The sequence below is a fragment of the Thermobia domestica genome, chromosome 9 (genome assembly GCF_964235325.1).
Source record: "Thermobia domestica chromosome 9, izTheDome1.hap1.1, whole genome shotgun sequence".
Taxonomy (NCBI): Eukaryota; Metazoa; Arthropoda; class Insecta; order Zygentoma; family Lepismatidae; genus Thermobia; species Thermobia domestica.
In genome coordinates this window covers 7,677,030-7,700,857 of record NC_137462.1, presented here as the reverse complement: position 1 = coordinate 7,700,857, position 23,828 = coordinate 7,677,030, and the positions used below count along the sequence as shown (strand labels likewise).

The following is a 23,828-nucleotide window of genomic DNA, read 5'->3' as shown; positions in this document are numbered from 1 at the left end:
TTCGAAGTGCTCTTTGTAACTAATAAGTATGCCAAGATTTGTACAAACTCTGCAGCATCAAACTCAAGAGCGGGAAAAAGAAGGGGGAGACAAGTGATCTAAGAACTCGAACCCATTTCCTCCTGGTCTTCTCTCTGTATTAAAGATTAGAGTTTTATGTTCGGCGTGATGGACTTATGTTCGATTCCCGGTTAAAGCTCATGTAGTTCGGATCCACACATCTTGTACACAGAACAATCTGAGTGTGGAGAAAGTGCTTCAAATTCCAAAACAACTAGCCAGATCTTCCCCTCTGTCCTCATTTCAAATTAAAAGATGAAATATTCTTCGCAAATATAGGAATGGTATTCCTTCAAACTCTACATATAAAATCCTGGAAACAGCCAATTTCTTTATTTATTGATTTCAACCATGTTTTATTGCGTGTTGCAGTGAAAAAACAAAGAAAATGGACGCGTCTAAATTATATACAAAAATAGCAAAGATATTAACTCACATCCGCCTGTTCAACCGACATATGCCATTATCTAAGACCTGAAGAGAATTTTAGTGCAGATTCTATCTCTCTCTCTTTCTCTCTCTCTCTCTCTCTCTCTCTCTCTCTCTGGCAGAGCTGGGCATGAGTTGTTTTTGATTACGTTATCTTTAGTAACAGGAAAGTCTCTTCCTGGTTGAAACAATTTCTCTCTTCTCTTCTGACATGACCCGAACACTTATCAAAGCACTAACTAATGGTGTTTCAGATATTCTCGTTATCAACCATGCACAACTGTTGCATTGGCAGATTTCCAACCTCCTAACAATGATATTTATATGAACTGAATTAACTTGCACTACAGCAACAGACCAGATCAGCTCTACTCGATTTTCCTAATCAAAATATATTAAAAAATTAACTCCATCAAGGAACACTAGGCTGCTCCTTGTGCAGTGCATCGGTCAGTACGAACAATGAATCTTATCAGCTAAAATTATTAAGCTTAAAAAAAAAAAAAAAATCTACTGCAAAGCAGAAGTCAGTTCTACTTGAAGAGGTATCCTGTATTTTTGTGCGGGATATAGCACTTAAAAAGATTAATTAAAGATGTCTTTTGGGAGATAGTATTTTTTTCATAAAAACCGAATTTATTACAAAAAATGGATATTTTCGCAATTTTAAATGATTTTTTTTTAAAATCAAGTATCATCTTTATTTCTTGGGGTGAATTCTACAAAGAAAAAGTGTGAACATTCAGTACTTGTAAGTTATGTTCAGTCCAAGATAGCTATCGTGATCAAACTGACATCGCATTGGTTGCCAGCAAAAAGCTATGCAACCCAACATATCACAGGTGCCGTTTTGGTTGCCTAACCATCGTATCAAGGGGAGGAACGGAAAATTTGTTTCTTTGTTACCTGTTTTGCGAGTTGCTTAAACTGAAACTGGCAACCAAGAGAACGAGTACTATAAACCACCAAACACACATAGAAACACTTCTGTTTTGGTATAACATTACGCTTACATATTTTTACATCGCATTGCGAGTGAGCTTCACGTATTCAATTACAACCTAACAGGAGTTTAGTTTTTAGGTAAAATAAATGCCATAAACGGCCTTTTCGGACACGATATTAGTTTTATATGGAAGTGAAGTTCATTATTCATAGAATTTCTTTCTTTACTCTTACGTTGCGTCAATATGTTTCGAACAAGAAACCTTGGAAAATATTTTAAACTTTCATTCTCTCGAATTTTAACGGGCTCAATAAGTAAATAAAAAGAAGTCTATTTGAGAAGGCTATTTTTGAGAAAATGTGCATTTATTCTAATGATATAAAACAAACATACATTATTTTCCTACATACTCTCCCTACACTTCAACACACTTTTCCCAGCGTTTCATAAGTTTTTTTTGATTCCGCCGGGAAAAAAATGTTTTGCTTTTCCACCTGTAACCAATTTTGCACTGCATCAACGACTTCTACATCGGTTGGAGATCTTCCCCTGAGCGCTTCCGTCCATGGAATACGCTGAACCATGACTGACATGTAAAGCATTGGCGATTTCGTCCACTGTGATTCATCTATTTCCCATCACCATAATCTCAACAACTATGAAGTTGTCCTCAGTCGTTGACGTCGATGGCCTGCCCGATCTTTCCTCATCACATAAAGAATTTCTTCTTTATTTGAAACGCTCTGTCCATTCCTAGATCTTGCTTCGCGCGATCTTCCGCAAACAAAAAGCGAATCACTATCCTCATTTCCTCATGGCAGATCGACAATAGAGCTGCCATGTTTCTAACGGTCTGCTACACTCCAACGACTAATGCAGGAACAAGAGAGATGTTGCATAGAAGTGTTGTAGACGACATTAATTTAACGCTGGATACAAGCAGCGTTACCAGCAGTGTTACCAAGCCCTAGTGCGAGAAATTGCGAGTCCCTTTACTTTCTGACTTCCCATCGTACATCACTTAATTTTTTACTAAAACATTTTTGTCGTTTGTATCTTATAGCTTTAGAAACCATTCCTTGGAACTATACTTTGATCCAAAGTAAGACAATTTGACATTTGGAAGAGAATGTGTTGTTCTGCTGTCACGTCGTGAGTAAGTCCAATATGCTTCCTCCGATTCAAGTGACCAAGCATTTCTGAACATGTGCTACAAGGCGGCAACATTGTAATGTTCTAATGTATTTGCAATTACCACAACGACGCTGATGATTGGCTCCTCCTTCGGTGATTTTAATAATTCCGTGACAGTACTTTCTCCTGTTCAACACAAGATTTCCACGTGGTTTTGAACTGTCAATTCATTTCAAATTTTGATCAGACAATAAGGAATCAATTTCATTCACTGAACTGTCTTTCTCTTTGCTATCGAATGACAGATTTTCTTCGTTACGTCCCACGGTTATGCCGGCTAGACTAAAGGAGACGGTGATGATGAGAAATGGTGGAGTGAAGAAAGTGGAAGGAAACGGGAGAACGGCGAGAAAACCCACGCACATGGTGTTTGTCCACCACAAGTCACTTGGCGCGAGCTGGGAGCGAACCAAGGACCCTATGCACCAGATGGGAACGCTCTACCACTGAGCCACCGAAGCCTCTAATAATAATAATAATAATAATAATAATAATAATAATAATAATAATAATAATAATAATAATAATAATAATAATAATAATAATAATAATAATAATAATAACTATCATCAGAAGCTCATTGTTTATACTTCTTATAAAAAAAGGTATTTGTATATGATTAAGTACTGACAACATGTACGAGGCTTTTTTTTTTTTTTTTTTTTTTAAGTAAGTACCATTTCGAAATTTGGCCGCTGCAGTGTTGCAGTTGCGATCCTGCCCGTTGACAAGCTACAGACACCATTATGAAAATATTCAACCGTGTTTACGTTTGTTTGTGAGTAGATAAAACTCACTACTCTAATTGTGGAATAAACAATGTCATTAGCTTTCTTAGTGCTAAAGGCGTGAAAGCGGATGAAGTTCATTTGTCAGATTAGCGAATTATATGGAGAAAACGTTATCGCATTTTTGTAATTTATACTTGTTTAGAGGAATAGGAAAAAATCAACTTCCTTCCTCACCTGTGAGAAATCTCAAGTTGAACATTATTATAGAATAGAACTGAATTTGTTAATATGTGTAAGATTACAGAACAGTTACTTAACAATCTTCGAATACATTAAACGATATACCCTCTAGGCGAGTGTATATACATCAGTGCGGGGACCAGGCCCGCAACTAGCCACAGAGGTTTGGGGGGTGCATTAATATATTAGGGGGGAGGCCAAGTCGTTAAAAATTCGATTACAAATACCTAAATTGTGCATTTTCTATTGAGGTCTGGAGGGCCACGAAAAGTTTAGGGGGGCCAGACCCCCCTAACAACCCTCCGGTTGCGGGTCTGGCGGGGACACAGAAATCACTTCTCGGTATGTAGAGAATATGAAATGTGTAAAACAAGAAGCTGAAATCTCAAATTTTATTTATTTTTTCTGATGATTGCTATACCTTTTTCTTTATCATAGCTAGAATGTTTTTGTTTTAATTTAGTGCTGTCATTATCATATTGAAGTATATTTATTACAGCAGCGTACGCAGAATTTAACCACAGAACACGCGTTTTTTTTTTTTTTTTTTTAACATGCATTAATATAGTGTTTACCCTTTAGCAAGATATTATGGAAAAATAAAGTTAAAACTAAATCACCTCCTCGCATACGCCACTGATCTACTGTAGTAATAATACTCTTCGTTTTATTGCTGACAATAGGTAATAGTTCCGTTCCGTGATAAAAACTCACATTTTTTTTTTCTAGAAATCTCTTCGACGTATTAACACTGAGTGCGTAGCAGAAGCAAAAATAAGTTGTCATACTACAAATACGACGACTACACTTCTCAAATTCCTTCACATTTACAGCCAGCATTGTTTTATTATTTTTCATGTTATTAATTTACTATTAAAATATCCAATAGTTATCACGAAACATGTAACTAAATACATTTTCTACTTCAGCACGATTATTACTATTGGAAAATGATTAAGAAATTACTTCATCCCGGCGAAATTAAAATACCGCTAATTTTACAGTAATTATGTGATATCTTCAAATAGATAAAAGATAATTGAAATATGGAACAAGAGCGCCCTAGACAATATTATTTTGCGTGAGGTACCGTTATCACAAGTCACTTAGTGGTTTTCCGTTTTCAGCTGTTTAGAAACGCGAAAATAAATGCCGATTTTCAAAATGGTACGAAATCGAAAGCAGATAAGTGAGTCGTGATAACGGTTTCTCATGTAAATTATAATATTGTCTAGGGCGCTCTTGTTCCACATTTCGATTATCTTTTATCTATTTGAAGATATCACATAATTACTGTAAAATTAGCGGTATTTTAATTTCGCCGGGATGAAGACTCTATAAAGCTTTTTTAAAGGAGCATACGCCATAAAAAAGGAATGTTTGAACCGTTGTCCACAACAGACTGCATGAATAGTTTGTTCTCTACTTACCTTCTTCAGAATATTCGTCTGTTCGCCACACTTCGTCCTCATCGAAGTGAGCGTCACCTCCTCGGCCAGTTCCAGGAAAAAAGGCATGAGCCAGAATTTGGCCAGGGCCATCAAACGCGTAGCCGTCTCCATGGTAGCGTCTGAAGAGAAAAATATTACATATGAAAAGTTTTTTCTTTGTCTTTTACTGGTTCGTAATTATCTGCTTGAAAAATTATTAGCCAGTTAATTTATTCTGAAAACCTCAACATCGTAACGATATTATATATATATATATATATATATATATATATATATATATATATATATATATATATATATATATATATATATATATATATATATATATATATATATAGGGTGTTTCAAAATAACACCGACAACGTTTGGGAGATGATTCCTGACACCAAAATAAGACAAAAAGTATAGACCACATCTTGGTGCACAACTGCCGAAAACATGAAAAAGATCGACTTTAAAGGTCCATAGCTCCAAAACTATGGGACTTACTTGTAGTCGGGCCAAGACTTTACTTGCGCTTTTCAAAAATACGTATGTCAGAATCCTAAGGTACTCACGCAACATTTTTTATAGAGGGACTTACGCTATGGACATATAATTTGAAATACTTACCAACTATCTCTACGAAAAATTGTTGCGGAAGTACCTCAGAATTATGAAACATGGATATTTGGATAGGACACATAATAGTTCCTAATTAAAGTCTTCACTCGACTACGGTAGGTCCCATAGTTTTGGAGTTATGGACCTTTAAAATTGATTTTTTTAAATGTTTTTGGCAGCCTATAACTCCGTAACAAGGCATTTGTGAACCCAGGTTGTTCCTTTTGTCTTATCTTGGTGTCAGGAATCACCTCCCAAACGTTGAGTTGATTTTGAGTTTAACGTCCATTTCACCAGCGAGGTTATACGAGACGGGACCTACTGATTAACGTGGAATCCGAACCACATGAACTCCCCCAGGGAATCGAACCCGAAAGCGCGTACGCTAACGGCTTAGCCCCCAAACGTTGTCGGTGTTTTGAAACATCTTGCATATAAATGAAAGTGATTATGTTTGTGACGTAACTTTTGAACCACCCGACCGATCTCGATGAAATTTTTAACATAGATTGAGGTTCGGGCCTTGGATGGTTTTCATCATTTCACTTTGACGGTGCAGCTTAGGGGAGAGGAAGGAGAGAAGAGAGAAGGAGAAAAGAATGATCGAAAATGACCGATAAAACTTTTGAATCCATACGAGTAATTAACGGGATCACTGAGATAAAATTTTGTCTCTTTACTTTGAAATTTCTAAATTGGATTATTTACTCAAGTTACTTAACTCGAACCATCCGACCAATCTCGATCAATTACGGTGTAACTTAGGGGACGTGGAGGGGGTATTATATATGGGTCGATTGCAAATAGATTGACCTTTTGAAATCTTTCAGTAGCAAGTTAAAAGGAGTTCTTTTCGAGAGACATTATTTATAAATATATATCAATCTGGTAATCAGTACTTTTTACATATTTCGTGATGATTTCATATATTTTGAGAAAAAAGATGAATAAAAATGTCATTCTTCTGGGTGTCCTATGTACAATTATTACTAATAACTCTTGGTGTCAATTCTATTTCATAAATTTCACATACAATATTTGAAAATGGTACTTTTCCAATTCAAAAGGAGAAAGCATAAAAAGTACTTTTATAATAATTTCTATAACATCAAATTCTGTCCTTAATATTTCGGTCACTCTTCTGAGTGATTTCTCGTCTCTTTCAAGATCCCATTTGATTACATGTACAAAATTGTAAGTGTTCATTTTTATGCAGATGATATCTTCTATATCTGTGATATTGGCAACACTGTTCAACCTGCCTGTTGCGTCAACCAGTTTCTAGGTGTATGGTTCTCTTCTGCATTTCTTGTCATTCTTCTGGTGAGTAATTTTAGTTTGTGAAATATATACATTAATTGGCTTTCTTGAGGAAGACAAAACAGATATGTTTAAAATGAGTACATCATTTCATTTAACAGATAAATACGGTGTAGGATTTTAATGAAATGTTAGTGAGATGTCATTCACCTGTCTTAATTATTCAGTCATTCTCCTGACATTTTCGTGCCAGGAGAATGACCAACTATCCAGAAGAATGACAACTACTACGTTGTCAGGAGTCAGAGCACCCAGACATTACTTATAAGGGATTTGAAAACTTCCTTGTCACTTGTAGATGGGAAGAAAGAAGGAAAATAATGAAGGGAGTCTCCTTCCTTCGCTGCAGAATTGAAACAAGTGTCCAGAATGAAATACCAAAGAAGACGAAGAGAGAAGCGAATGGAAGAGAAAACAGTGGCGTCAAAACACAGCAAGAATGAGACAAAGGCGGTGAGTAGCAGGTAATACGAATATTTCTTGTGATACTATCCCACCAGAGAATGCTTCGGAACGCAAGGATGTTCTCCATTCCCCAGGACTTGTGGCAGAAATTAGAAAGACAACAGAACAGGAGAAAAAGAAAGTAAAAACAAAAAAATCGTGAGTTGAGAGCAAAAGATAAAGTGATTAAACATCTAAAGAGAAAGTTGGACAAATACAAGAAACGGCTCCAAAGATTGAAAACGAAATATTCTACGGAAATTAGTTCAAAGGATCATTTTTAACTCCAAGAAAGTAGGAAAAGTCATAGATTTAAGAAATAGGAGTGAAATAAGAAAAGGACTTCTCTTTGGTGAAGTTATAAATCAACAGTTAACACAATCAGTTGAGACAATGAAGGGTGGGGGCTCGTAGAGAAAAAAACGAATGTTACACTTAATAACCAGAAAAAAGATATTTAAAAATACCGGATGTTGTCCGCAGCTAGATTTCTGAAGAGAGGACGCATAAAAATGTTAATACAAGGCAGAAAATACCAGAGTGCACAAGAGCCACTCTGGAACCTCAACGGGACATCATCTCATTTTACGAACAAGACAACGTAAGTAGAATATTTCCAGGAAAAAGGGATTGTGTCAGTTATAAGTGTGGAAAGCATCAACAAAGGGTATTGGAAGATGGCATGACCACCTTATATACAAAGTATTTGAGAAATAACCCGAAATCTATCAGCTATAGCACGTTTACCCGATACCGGCCAAAATGGATGACGAAACGACTATCGGTGAAAGAGAGATGTGCAAATGTGTGAAGATTCAAATATGGAAATGTTAATCAAAGCTCTTTACGCATGTGGCTGTTTAGATGTGTCAAAACCAGACTCGATGTTAGAAATAATTTGCTGTGATTCGCAAGAGGAACAATGTTTATTAAGATAATGTGAAAGATGAACAAGAAAAATAATCATTTTCAAGGAATTTGATGATCATGAAGCCGAATATTCAAGGTGGATCACAAAAACTGAAAATTATACAAATAGCAATGGATCTGTCAAATCAGTGAAAAAAAGTTGTTAAAGAAAACAAATACGACAGTTTCGAAAATAGCAAATGAGTTAATAGAAACAGCAGATGATTTTTCGAAGCATGTGGGTCGAGTAAGGCACCAACAAAATAGTTTTAAGATTACAAAAAGCGACGATAGCTCAAAGAGAAGCAATAATTCACATGGATTTTAATGAGAATTATGCATGTAAATATTCAGAAGAAATACAGTCATTTTATTTAGGAGAATAAAGACAAGTGGCAATGCACACGGTGGTCGTTTATACCAAAGACAAGTTAGTCTAACATTAATATACGAAGTTTTTGTACTCAGTCCAGTAACCTTCTACATGAAGTACCTGCGATTTGGGCTCATCTTCAAAAAGTGATGAAAAAACTGTCTCCGACTGTAGACATAATTCATTTCTGGAGTGACAGCTCTGTTACTCAATATAAGAATAACTTGATGTTTAGTGTCCTGAACAGTGATTTATTTTTTTTTTTTTAAATGTACCCAAACATATCTAATGCCATCTGGAACTATCATGAAGCTGGTCATGGTAAAGGCGCACAGATGGCATTGGAGGCACATGGAAACGTGTGGCAGACAACATAGTACCATAGGGTAAAGATATTGCAAACTAATCAGCTTTAGTCATGTGTTTAAAAGAGAGCATGCAAAGTGTAATCATTGAAGGTAAATATTAAACAAATGCAACGCAAATTATCCAGGAGAAAGGTAATAAATAAATAAATAAATAAATAAAGGAACCATGTCTGTAAATCAAGTGATCATTGAAAAGGACACAAGTAACAGACGATTGCTAAGAATGAGAATGATGTCTTGTTTTGATTGTACAGGCTATTGTTCTCGTTATGAATTAGGTCAGTACTCTAATTCTCAAATTCCAACCAAAGAGAAATCTTGTGCAAACCTTCTTACTTGTGGACACATTAAAAAGGGAAAATCTATTCGCATTAATATAAAGAGTAGGAAAAGGTAATTTCAGTACATTGCACTGTATAGAAGTGATGTGGAGGATGGTGAAGTGAATATTGAATATTTTATTCAATGTGATAAAGACACGAGACTATGGAATAGCAACCTCAATGGTATTACTTACAGTTGCAGTATTCATGAAGTTACTGAGGTTGTTCTACAACCAGAAATTATTGTAAAAGGACAGCTTGAGTTCTATATAGAATGGTAAACAAGTACTCTGTGCAATTTCTTTTAAATTCAATATAATACATTTGCTTCTATAGTATTGTAAAAGCTAATGATCGGTCTCTTACATTTATTATTGAACACGGACAAAAGTCACTCTCTTTTAGGTAAGATCTTGTTTTATAGAAGTTATGTGAAAAATATATCAATTGCATTAACTTTATACTATCCAACAAACAAAGCTTGTATGATGAAACGGTATGTTTATTTTCAGACTTCTTGTCCAATAGCCGTCGTGTTTCCGGTTATAATTTGTGTCATAGGCTATATTCTTTAAGATAGCAGGATGCTGTTCCTACTTTCACACACAGAAATGTGAATTTAAAATAAACTGAACGACTGTCATGTTACTGTTATATATCATTTTCTAAAACCTACAATATTATATACGTTAGTATGGATCTTGTAATTAAAACTAAGTATTATGTCATACATGTCACTTTTATTATTTTATGTTCTCCCTATTCTTTATATAATAATATAATTTAAACTTACTGACTCCTTTACTTTTTAACTATAGTTAAAGATTATCCTTGTACTAACGCTGAAGGTTATGTAAGTCTCTGACTGCCAGTTATGAGCATAAAATTGAAACGTCATTCTCCTGGTTTCGCCGTCATTCTCCTGATGCTTGGATTTCTCCTTTTGCTATAAAAATGGTGAAAACCTTAATAAATGAATTGGCCTCGACCATGAATGGTTTAAATTCTTAGTGCGTATTATGAGTGCTAATTATGAGAACGATATTTTTTGCCGTTTTTAGCCTCCAAAAAGCCAATTTCTTTGCAAATGACCCATCCGACAACGTTTGGGAGGTGATTCCTGACACCAAGATTAAGACAAAAAAGTATAGACCAACCTCGGTGCGCAAATGCTTCCTTTCGGAGTTAGGTCCATAGCTCCAAAACTATGTGGTCTACCGTAGTCGGGTCAGGACTTAATGTGCTCTATCCAAAAATACATGCTTCAGAATCCTGCAGTACTTCCGCAACAATTTTTATAGAGGTAGTTAGTGAGTACTTCAGATTATATGCCCGTAACCAAATTGCCTGTACAAAAATTGTTGCGGAAGTACCACAGAATTCTGAAACATAGATATTTGAATAGAGCACATATTAGTTCCTAAGTAAAGTCTTGACCCGACTACCGTAGATCCCATAATTTTGGAGCTATGGACATTTAAAGTTCAGTTTTTTCATGTTTTCGGCAGCCTATAACTTCGAAAGGAAGCATTTGTGCACTCAGGTTGGTCTATACGTTTCGTCTTATTTTGGTGTCAGGAATCACCTCCCAAACGTTGTCGATATTAAACGGCGTGACAAACATTTTGGCATTTGAAAGCGGCGCTCCAAGTTCAATCTAAATGGTGCTAGCAAATGAGAGCCTAGCGGTAATGCCACGTTTATTTTGTACACATCCACGTCTATCCCCTGTCACCTGATCGCGCTGTAGTTTGTCTGCTTAGTCATAGCCACATCCCTTTACCACTTGGCAACGTCGCGCCAAAGCTTGCGTTTTATTCGTTTAGCTGAAATGCCAAGAAGTTGTCACAGGCTTTAATGTCAAATCCATACTTTTTAGGGTCGCTGAGATGAGCAGTGACGCTTCCGATGCCGTTTAAATTGAAATCCAGCCCCGCAATTTAGGAGAGGGGAAGGGGAGAGATGTAAAGAAGTTGTACATTTCAAGTTATTATTTCAACCAGCGAAGCGGTTAATCAATGCTAATTCATACTAAACAGACTCACTAACATATCGTTACCTGAGCTATGATGTTCCTCCTTAAGGATAATAGATGGCGCTACCGTGCATGCAATTCATGGATTTAAAACTATTTTGATGATTTAATTGCAATATAAAAACTATCGTTTCGCTGTAATTATTTCCAAATCGATAGTTATTTTACTGAACATGAATGTGTTTGGCCGTTTATTATCAAGACAAGTGCCGTAAGCACATTTAGATTTCAGCATTAAGAGTCTTCATCCCGGCGAAATTAAAACACCGCTAATTTTACAGTAATTATGTGATATCTTCAAATAGATAAAAGATAATCGAAATGTGGAACAAGAGAGCCCTAGACAATATTATTTTACATGAGAAACCATTATCACGACTCACTTATCTGCTTTCGATTTCGAGCCATTTTGAAAATCGGCATTTATTTTCGCTTTCTAAACAGCTGAAAACGGAAAGCCACTAGGTGACTTGTGATAACGGTACCTCACGCAAAATAATATTGTCTAGGGCGCTCTTGTTCCATATTTCAATTATCTTTTATATATTTGAAGATATCACATAATTACTGTAAAATTAGCGATATTTTAATTTCGCCGGGATGAAGACTCTTAATATCTCTGTAATCATATCTTGGTTGGTAGGCACATTAGTTAAGGGAACAATTAATTAGACACGATTTTCTCCTATAGTGTACAGCGGGAAGAAGGTTCAGGCGTAATGGCTTCCCACAAAAGCACTTTTCCAAAGTTAGATGAAGTGGATAATTTGTCAGCGAGGATTTGTCAAAAATGGCAACTCTGAAACCGATTTCAAACCTGTTTTCGCAAAACAATAGTGGGCTTTCAAGAGTTACCTTAATTCGAAGGTGGGTAGATGGTATGTGGAAGTTACGATCCGATGGACGAATTGATGTTTTAAGTTTTGTTTGTTCTGATGTTAGAATTTATCAAAATTTATTTCTGAATTTTTTTATGGACCATTGTTTTATTGTTCTTTGTTGATGTTTAGCGTCCCTTTTCACCACCAAGGTTATACGAGTTTTGGACCTATAGTTGAAGGTGCAATCTAAATCACTGTAATATGTTTCAATTCTCTCCCACCAAAATAGAACAAGGGTCAACGCGTGCACAAGGGGCGCGGGTGCGCTACCCACTGAATTTTGTTACCCGCAAAATTTTCTTACCTGACAGAAAAGAGTAATAAATTAGTTATTAACTAAATTAATTCTAGCACTGAATAGGACACACCGACGAAATTTTTAGGCAATGAGGAATTTACTGGCACATCCAGAACCAATGAGACTTAGTTTTGTTTTGATTTTTATTAAATTTAAGAGGCCTCATCCCGGCGAAATTAAAATACCGCTAATTTTACAGCAATTATGTGATATCTTCAAATACATGAAAGATAATCGAAATGTGGAACAAGAGCGCCCCACACAATATTATTTTACTTGAGATACCGTTATCACGAGTCACTTATCTGCTTTCAATTTCGAGCCATTTTGAAAATCGGCATTTATTTTCGCGTTTCTAAACGGCTGAGAATGGAAAGCCACTAGGTGACTTGTGATAACGGTACCTCACGCAAAAATAATATTGTCTAGGGCGCTCTTGTTCCACATTTCAATTATATTTTATCTATTTCAAGATGTCACATAAGTACTGTAAAATTAGCAGTATTTTAATTTCGCCGGGATGAAGTCTCTTAAACGTCCTACATTTATATCGTTTAAACCAATAAGAATGTGTAATTGTGAAAATTAAAAGTTCTGAGCTCCTCAACTGCAAATCGACGTCTTATGTCTACAACCTTAAAAAAAAAAAAAAAAAAAAAAAAAAAAAAAAAAAAAAAAAATCATTTAATAACACTGTCGTAAATATGACGTTAATTTTCAGAACTGTCAATTGTTGAATTTTAAAAAGAAAGCAAAAGAACGAGATGGGAGCTTAGTGAAGATTCACAACTTCAAAAGATATAGAATTCAATGAAGAGCTGTAACGTAAAACATCGAAATATTGTCAATGCTTTATCTAAATTAACAGTATTTTTACTTACTGGTAGAAGTGGACCAAGATGTCGGCTGCTTCGCTGTCAACCTCTCTGAAGGAAAGTCTGGAGTTTTCTGCCCAAACATTCAGTGCCCTGCTCAGCTCCCTCCTCACTTCATGATGATTCAACCTTCTTGCATATGTCCGCACACTGCAATTAGAAATAAATTGCATATTATTAAGTCGTTAAATTGTACATGAAAAAAAGCCGTGTTAGCTTGTTCTTATTCAGTAGAAGAAATATTCTGTTCAACAAAAATGTCACTTTTACAGAGCTGCAATGGTCCAAATGACGTCACACCCTGCAGAAGTTTTAGAAATCGCCACATTTTGTCTGCTCCTTTTCCTCTCCCTGCAACTTACTGAAAAGTGGGGCAAGTTCTGAGCATTAAGTTGGAAATGACTTACCAGAAGAACCCTCACTCCCCAGAACTAAAATTTGTGCAGAAATACAAGCATTTGAGCAATCCATCTACCAGAACATTTGTACTGTTGTTCTGGTTGGCAGTTTCCAAGTATAGATTTGAAGCTTAAAAACGTCGCAGATTTAGACTGCATTAACCCTTTAAGTACGGGGTGCTTTTTGACGTTTACGTCAAGTTTCAGTAAATGAATTACAGGTTAAAGATTAGTTATCCGGTTGATACGGTTAAGGTTTTTTTTTGGGGGGGGGGAGGAGGAGGGTGTGGCAATTTTATGGTGTAAATGTGATCTAGTGTTGCCAAAGGTAACGTGGAGCGAAATAGGGTTATTTCCTCAACTGTCTATTTCCCCAACTTTCCAGAAAGGTGTCATTTCCTCAAGTGCTTATCTTTCTTCTTAATCTGATGATCATTAACCAAAAGAAGAAGAACAACTTCTGAAATTCTTAACTAATACAAGAAAGAAGAGGGGTGGTACTTCGTTGCTGGCTATTTGAGCTGTTGCTGATAACTAGGGTTGCAAGGTGTCAAATAAAATCATACTTTGTCGAACAAAATTGCATATAATGTTACTTGTTTTATAATATTAATGCAACTGAAAATGAACGTAAGGTATGTCTGCAGAGTATGAACTGTCTGTTTTACAATGAATTCATTGAACTGTTCTTTAGAAACAAATCTGAAGGCAGAATCACTACACGGATTTATTCTTTAAATCCCTTAAATCTAAAAAAAAGCTGGGTAAAGTATTGTAATATGGAACAAGTCACACGGACAATGAGAATTTACATTAATCAACTGCCGAGTTTCTATTGACACTGTTAGAACCATGTTCCTCCAATATTTGTTGAATAAATTATATAATATTATCACTTTTGAAGGAAACGATATATTTTAATTCAAACTTTAGTTCATTGGTCAAACTTTCTGTTGCACACGTAAGCTTACTAGTAGTTCTGTATAAGACCAAGTTAAAAGAGTGTCAGATAAACAGTTTGCGCTGCTCTTTTCAATCATGAGATCTTGAATTCAAATTTCAAGTCTGTATATCCTGATTAGGCGGGCTGATTTTCTCAGTCTTAACACAATTATACCTTCCTGGCCGGCTTTTTACCAAATTTTCTTTTACTTGTTAATCTTTCAAAAACTGAAAGTAAATAAGTTTCCTTGATCGCTTAAAAGCTTGCACTCAGAAGAAACATTATTTCTATTATTAAAATCGCTTATGTCTTCAGTGATTTGAAGCTGTAACTGTCGGGAACTTACAGTTGTGTCGTACCCCAAAAGTTCCATAATACCTATTTATTTATTTAAATCTATTTTCATCATTTGAAAACACGACAAATTCTAATGAGATTAACAGTTTTCTTTTAAAAGCCATTCGACGTAGAATTGATCTTTTTCTACATTTTTAAATAAATCTAAAGTACGCAAAAGGCATTATTATGCTTTATAGAAAATATTGATCCAAAACAGTGTTATTCAACCTTTTTCTCGGGTACCCCTAGACACAATTCGCCATCCAATTGTGTACTCCTGAAGCTGTTTAAAAGACATTAAATCGAAATAAACTTATTAAACTTAATACACGTTTTGTTGATTAAAAAGGGGGACAAAGAGAGGCCCAACAAAATGTCAATCTGTAGGCCATCAAAAGACTATTTACAGGGGGATAAGTGCACATCCGAAAAAATTAACATGAGAAATTTCAAAATATATGGGGGACATCCAGTTCTACTGAGGAGGTTTTTCGCCTCATATTCCCTGATAATTCGTACACTGAGGACAATGTTAAAAATTCAAAAACTAAAAGTAACTTTAGACCTAACCTGTTAATGAGATGACTGAGCTTGTTTTCGGAACGCCAACTACTGTATTCTTGGTCGAATCTTCGAGAGTGCGAGAATCAGAGCTGATTCTGGATTCAAGCAATTTCTGTGTTTCGTTTTTATTGATGTTGATGCAAAGAAACTCTGTTCACTCAAATATATTGATGGAATGGAAGAAGTTGTGAAATAGCACTGTCACTAATTTCATTTTACTCTTTTCGAGCATAAATACAAAAGTCACAAATTGACAAGTTATCGAATTTCATTTGCACTGAACTGTCAACGGACATTTCCAGCAGACCCCCAGAAGCAACATTACGTACTCCCAGAAACATCTTCGCATATCCCCGGTTACATAGCACTGATCTAGAACATGGGAAGCACTAAGAAATAGAATAGTAAGAGTTTTGATATGGTATATTTAGGTGCTAAGCATAACACGATAAATTTATGAGATCATAACATTATTATTAAACATATAATAATACATAATTTATGGGTAGCAATCCTAGGCTTTAATTCACAGTAAATCTATCCTGTATCTCATTCCGTCAACTAGACCAAAAGATCTCGTGATGCATGTAAATTATTTGGTCAAAACAATGATAAATGTTTTTAAAAATAATAGTTTTATCGAGATCTGTATTACCAGTGTTCGAAGTGGAAAAAACGCAGAGGCGGTATGTTTTATTATGATTTTGACTCAACATACCTGTTATTTAAATATTGTCTTGATCACTGAAAAACCAGAGACGGTATGTCCTTATTACTGAAAAACCAGAGGTGGTATGGTATACCACCGTCTACCGTCTCACTTCGACCACTGTGTATTACCATATTGTTTTGTTTTCAATACTGGGGAATTTACTATAATTTTCTTCAATACAGTTGATTCGAATTATAGGGCTCCTTCATGGCTAAGCGGTTAGCATACGTGCCTTTGGCGTGGGAGACCCGGGTTCGATTCCCGACGGGAGCTCATGTGGTTCGGGTTCCACGTTAATCAGTAAGTCCACGTCTCATATAGCCCCGCTGCTGAACGGGACGTTAAACTCAAAATCAAATCAACTCAAGTGATTCGAATTATATTATACACAATCCAAGAAACTAATATGATTTACCGAGGCAATCGTGCATATAGGACAATTTATTTTAACCAATATCGCTTGTAATTATTTATTGAGTATTTAAAGAAATATTTTGTTTTGAATGGTTGAGATGCAGGGTTTTGCCTTCGTCATTCAAAAATGAAATACTGAAAATGTGGAAACTGCTATGATTGAATTCTAAATTGAAAGTTTGTGTAGTCTATATAGTTGAAGAATATTCAGATGTCCTTTGATATAAAAAAACATTCATTCTTAAAATTTAATAGTAAAATTTTATCTAACCGGTGGCAATATTGTATTTATTTTATCACGTATAGAAATCATATCCCCCCATTCTGGCTGTTGGCCAAGATTTGTATCTCTTTCTTGGATTTCTAGTTCATGATCAATATCAAGATAAGGCACTTGAGGAAATGTCCCACATTTTCTGGGCTTGAGGAAAACGTACTTGAGGAAATAGCCCGATACCGTTGCCAAAGGTAATGTGGAGCTGGGACCACTAGAAACCAGAGCTGGAAACACTGCAACTAGATATAAACTATCTTAAACTAGCTTTCTTTGGAGTTATAGGAGAGTAATTGCAATTGGCATATGTATAAATTTTAATCCACAAAATAATAATATACCAGGGCTTTGTCTTCCCACCCATCTGAAATGATGTTGCTGAATTGAAGACGAATTTCTGCAGTAAATACAGGGTGGCCCAAAAGTAGGTATACACTTCTGCATTGATCAAGTATAACATTCTAGTTAATAGGTTTACTTGCTTCGGCTCTTCCGAGCTTAAGATGTAAGTAAAAACACATTAAGAACAAACAATAAAAGAAACTAAGTCTACCTGAAGGATAACAATAAAACATTATATAAAATGCAATGAGCTGATCAGTACTGTACTGTATACCTTTTAGGCCACCCTGTATATTGATTCAGAAGAGAAGAAAAATGAATGTTGGTGGTTCAAAACTATGTTCACACAGTGCGTAAAATTTCGAATTCAGATTAATTTATATGAAAGACGCAGAAGGAACGGAAAGTACAGAGGTGAGGTGTATTTCTTTACAAGGGGTGTGGGACTTATGGCCCACCCTGCTGCTGTATTTCCCCGCAGTAACATGTAGGAGCTTCTGCTAATTGGATAAGAGAAAAGTTTCTTAAAAGTTTTTTAATAGTTTAATTTATTAAATATCTAAATTTAATTTGCAAGTCAACTTCATTCTTCAATAATGCATTTCCTACAAAGTTCTAAGACACTAAAATAGATTTTTATGTTGTTTAATTTACAATTAATTTACAATCTATGGTTATTACAGCTAGAACCGAAAGAGGATTACAGAAGATGACTGAGAATATCGTTGACACTGGTAACCTATATGGAACGGAAATCAACATCGAAAAATCGAAAGTCATGAGAACATCCAGTGGAAATGCACCCGTACGGGTCAGAGTACAAGAAAGAGAACTTGAGAGGTCGACAATTTCAAGTACCTGGGAAGTGTTTTGACAAGAGGCGCTTACTGTACCAAAGAGATCAGGTCAAGAATTGTCAGTCAAAGAAGCATTCAACAAGAAAACGTCACTCTTAACTAGGAGGTTTAATATTGGATTCGGAAAGAAATTGGTATATATGGAGTATTGGATTTTATGGTTGAGAGACTTGGACATTACGGAAGTTAGAGAAGAAATATTTAGAGAGCTTCGAAATGTGGTGTTGAAGGAAGATGGAGAAGGTAAAATAGACAGAGAGAGTAACAAACGAAGATATTTTAAAACGGATAGGAGAGAAGAGGACGCTTCTAGCCATCATCCTTCGTAGAAAGGCCAATTCGATTGGACATATCTTGCGAAAAAAAAATGTCCTTTTCATATACCACCATAGAAGGAAAGGTGGAAGGAAAACAAGGAACAGGAAGAACACAAATGATCGATGATTTGAAAAATAGAAGAAAATACTGGGAGTTAAGAGGAAGCTGCAAATCGAAGAACATGGAAGAAACATTTCCACCACCACGATCCTACTAATTAACGATCCACCAATTCATTCTAGTGATCTATTAATATTAATTCACAACAATTAACTAAACCACATTTAAATTACAGCAAGTTTAATGTTATTTTACACCTACAATAATCTGTTCGAATAAAGATTTCTGTCAGTTCTTACAAAAATTGTAGAATGTTACTTACGTTTGAGTTAAGCTTCACCTGACGTATGGAATGAATGTCTCCGCGAGAAAGTGAGTGAATTATTCAAACTATATGTTCAAATTGAACAAATAATGTAAATCATTTATATAACAAATGCAACGTACCTAAAATGGACCTTTGAGGGACACTTTTTATTAATAATACCTAAAAGTGCGTCGGATTTTTTTAAAAGGTGTTCGTTGTATGATCTCATCGTTTTCAAAAGCTGTTTTTTTTTTTTTTTTTTTTTTTTCTGTTGATCAAGTACGAAGAAAACCAATCATTCACCATGTCCTTTAAGCCATAATTATTAAGTTTCTTTGATAACAGCTCGTAACCTATTCTGCTGAATACTTCAGAGAGAAAAATAGTGAATAAACATATCGCTTGTTTCCGTGTGTTTAATGCGCTGTAAACTGACCAGAAAATTAAACAAACATTATTAGTGTCCGTGGATATCGATCCTAGAAAATACTGAACAAATTCTCCAGATCATTAAATCTGTTGTTATTCTATTAACAGCTCTCCATAAAAGATGCTGGCGATTTTTACATATTTAGTTGGCATTTCAACACTTCATAATTTAATTGTCAACAACGAAATTCCTTATATCACCATCATGTTTTACTGCATTCTTCTAAAAGCTTTAATTATACCCGTGACTGGTACCACCACAATTCATAAAAATGTTCCACGTAGTCATTAAAAACTGCCAAGGCCGGTGTAAAACCAAAGAGAGCTTCTTGTATCAAGTGATAACACTGACAGAGAAAAAGACTATCTATTCTCGCAAGGGCAACGCCTATGCAATAAAGCGCTTCGTTGTTGATTGAGACAACGAGAGTCCTGTTTGCATCCTCTCGCGACCACGAGATGATTCACCGCAGACCGAAATTAAATCCATTAGGCGTCACTTCCTCAAGTAAGCCGTCCACCGTTTTAATCTAGCCTAAACATTCCCACATACGGAGTAAATTTATACCCCATTCTCATGAGCGGTTTCATGAAGAAAACCAACGTCCAAACGCAAGAATTTCAAACAAGCTACATTCACATTTTTTTTTTTTTTCATTTTACAGCAAATAAATATTACAATGGTTTATCTATAGTGTATTGTCTAGTATAATACAGATGATAATGTGAACAGGTTAAAGGTAAACAAATTATCAATATAAACAGCGATACCTACAGTAATAGAATAATATATCATATAATGAAGTATAATAGTTCAGGTAAATTATAGCAGCCCCAACAAGAGATGGCCTCTGAAGTTTCTTACCACATGCGGAGGTAAAATGCAGCCCCTACCTTGGTGCTGGGGTTACCAACCACGGTCACTGTGTTGTACCATTAATTAAATTGCCACTGTAGGTGTACCTAAAAAAGCCTTGACACCAAAATAGTGACAACACTGCTGCAAGCTGTCAAAAGATTTTCTCTTGCTGGCTCTTTTATAGCACTTATTGAGAGTAAAATGAAAAATAAATAAATAAATAAAAATAAAAAATTGGTGAAAATGCACAGAAGAGAAGAGTACCCTGAGTAACATACTAAATAAAGTTCCTGGAAATCCCAGCGGAGGAATCGTGACGTCATCAATATGGCGGTCGCTCCCAAACGAGTTATCCAGATATCTTCGTTACGCTTCAGAAGTAATTTTGTTGCGGTTTTAAAGAACACAGAGAAGATAGTATTTTATCGTTCTTCATAGATGTTATTGATGTCTGCTCCACTGACATATTAGACAACACACACAAGATCACAATTTTACAGTACGTCTAATTGTGAAACATCTATTCGTAGGAAACTGCTGAAATTCCTGAGACATCTCCTCCTAGATATCTGCTGCAAATACAGATAGCTAGATTTTGTATAAGCAAGGTGTCCACCTGCGTGAAGATAAGGAATCACTTAAGCTGCATATTCCGACACAGTGACTATTCTTCTTGTTCAGCTCGAATAAACTGACGTCGAAGTATTTTCTCGTCCGCGCGAGAGGGTTGATCTTGCAGTGCAAAATATTTGCAATCTCTGATTTTATGCTCTGGATTACTGTTTTCTTCAGAGGCGGATCTAGAAGATGAAACCGGGAGCAGAGGGTAAGCCAGAACCCAGATTATGATAGGTATATCATGAGTCTTTACTATAAACTTTCAAAAACATATGGGCCTAAATAATAGTTAAAATTATTTTCGTCACTCAAAAAACTGGGAGGGCCTAGGTTCTCCGGGCTAGATCCCCACCACTGATTTTCTTCAGCATCCTCCAATCAGGGGCGGATCCAGGGGGGAGATTCCCCCCCCCGAAGCGGAAACTCTTATTTTATATATATAAATGAAAACCATCCCAAAGTTTGGAATCCTTAAAAGTAGCAGTATGACAACCAACCGTACCCCCCAGAAGTCGGTCCTGGATCCGCCTCTGCCTCCGATACATTGAATCATATGGCACTGTAATGAGTTTACGAATCAGTTTGGCGAGATTATCATTTTGAAGATACTTCATCCAGAATGACCATTACTAATGCAGAGTGTCCTCGCACTGCTTCAGTATATGCGTGTCCACTCATCATGTGCTTTACTGTATTTAGACTGTGACCTGCAGCCTATTTAAGTCGCTGCTGACTATTATACAGTATATAGCTTTATCTGATGGCTTCCATATGACATCAACAGATGGAAACTGTCTAGTTTCAGAATTATATTTGACAGTTTGCTTCAGAGATGCATGGGTCAATGGAAACTTGACACATGACCCACCACCTTAATGACCTACACTGTCCTAGTACCCACCAAAACCCATCGTCATAATTTCTGACCCATGATGCACGGCCTCCTCTCCACTAAGAGTTAACACTTGTAGAGAAAACAAAGCTGTGAAATTATTACTAATCGGAGTTTGAATTTCTACAGTCAATCGCTCAAGCACCGCTCTGTTACAAAAACGGTGGATCTGACCTTTACGATATAAAATCGTAAAAAGTGAAAATGAAATGAAATCTTTGAGTTTTACGTCCCACGGTTATGCCGGTTAGGCTAAAGGAGACGGTGATTATGAGAAATGAATGAAATGGTGGAATGAAGAAAGTGGGAGGAAACGGGAGAACCCCGAGGAAACCCACGCACACGGTGTTTGTCCACCACTAAAATGGTAAAAAGTGTTCGTCATGGGCGATATTACCAGGGCCGTGCCGTGGAAAATCAACGTCCGGGGTGAGAGTATACGACGGCGCATCCATACATATAGGCCTATTCCAAACAATTTTTCGTATCTTTTTTTTCCTTTTCTCTCTCCCGATTTTTTCGCCCCGTACTTCGGCGCCCGGGGCCGCCGCCCCGCTCGCCCCCCCCACGACACGGCCATGCATATTACGATGAATTTCAATTTAATTATCATATATAATTATTTCCTTCTTGAATTACCTATACTTTTCAGTAGGAAATAGGATGAAATTTGAAAGACTCAAATCAAGGTAAAGTAGGTGAACGTAAAGGGGGAAAAAAGAATTCTCTATGTTCAAACGTAACGCAAATATCGTTATTTTATCTGGGTAACTCGTTTGGCACCGGTCATCATATTGACGACGTCACAGTACGTCATTCGTAGCACTTTTCTGAGCATTTTCACCAATTTTTATTTTACTTCATTTTCATTCTCAGTGTCAATTTGCCTACTTCAAACAAATAAATAATGTTATTTCTTTTACAAAATATGGTTATCAATATGAAGTAATTAAAGCTTTATAATAATTTTTCCGACTTTTGAGTTAAGTACCGGACAGATTGTGCATTGACATGTCACGGTGACAGTGGTGAAGCCCATGCCCGTATCCAGGGGGGGGGGTCATGGGTCTACATTTTTGCGGGCCCCCCTTAACTTTCACGGTAGGCTTGCAAATGAATTATACTATGGTGATGAACTATAATATTTTTGGATCGGGCCCCCCCTAACTTCAGCCGCCCCCCCTACATTTTTGGGCTGGCTACCGGCCTGGTGAAGCCCTCATCTCTGGGTCTCCGGTTCGACCCTCGGACACGTTCGTTCGTGGTAGGCGTATTCGTGGGATTTCTCCAGTTCCCTGCCACCTTCTCATATCACAAGTTCTTTCATAATTTTTTCACTTTCATCCATTTCCTTTAGCACAGTGGGCAAATAGTGGGACAAGACAACTTTTTTTTTATCAACAAAATACTTGAAGAAAGTAGACAACAAAATCAAAGTGTTATGATTATGCAATAACTGGTGAAATGAACAATGCGAGAGGAAACTAGAAATCACACGGTTACGATGTTTTCCACCACACACACGCAAGCCCGTATCCACGGGGGAAGGAAGGGGGCTAGGCGTCAGGACCCCTAAATTTTTACTTGCCCCCTAAAATGTTCACGGTAGGCTTGCAAATGAAATATAATATGGTTGAATCGGCTCCCCTAACTTCTACCACTCCCTTATATATTTGGGCTGGCTACGGGCCTGCACACACGTAAATTGCGATTAAAAACCGGAAACCACTCTTAGCAGATGCGATCACTAACATTTAGGGATGGCCAGAACCGGTTCTTGGTGGAACCGGTTTTCGGGTCTGAACGGATCCGGTTCTAGAAGATCCGGTTCCGGAACCGGTTCTTCGGATCCAGGTCTGGAACCGGTTCTTCGGATCCAGGTCTGGAACCGGTTCTGAAAGCAGAACCGGTTCCGCTGGAACCGAAACTTTGTTACCATCCCTACCTAAACGCGAGCTGCTGGCAAGCTGTGAACAGTATGTATGCTAGATGAAATGGTGGAAGCGACAGGCAGGCCCCCAG

General features: G+C 36.5%; 1 protein-coding gene across 2 annotated transcripts in view; it reads right to left on the bottom strand.

Moving 5' to 3' along the window:
* The window catches only part of LOC145694375 (matrix metalloproteinase-2-like), a 429,459-nt gene that overhangs the window by 26,195 nt on the left and 379,436 nt on the right, over nucleotides 1-23,828 (bottom strand). For both annotated transcript variants that reach the window (XM_081770541.1, XM_081770542.1), the window contains exons 4-5: nucleotides 13,487-13,630; nucleotides 5,031-5,170 (exon numbers count right to left, since the gene is read on the bottom strand). In XM_081770541.1, the coding sequence (XP_081626667.1) occupies nucleotides 5,031-5,170; nucleotides 13,487-13,630 (284 nt within the window). The remainder of the gene's footprint in view (nucleotides 1-5,030; nucleotides 5,171-13,486; nucleotides 13,631-23,828) is intronic.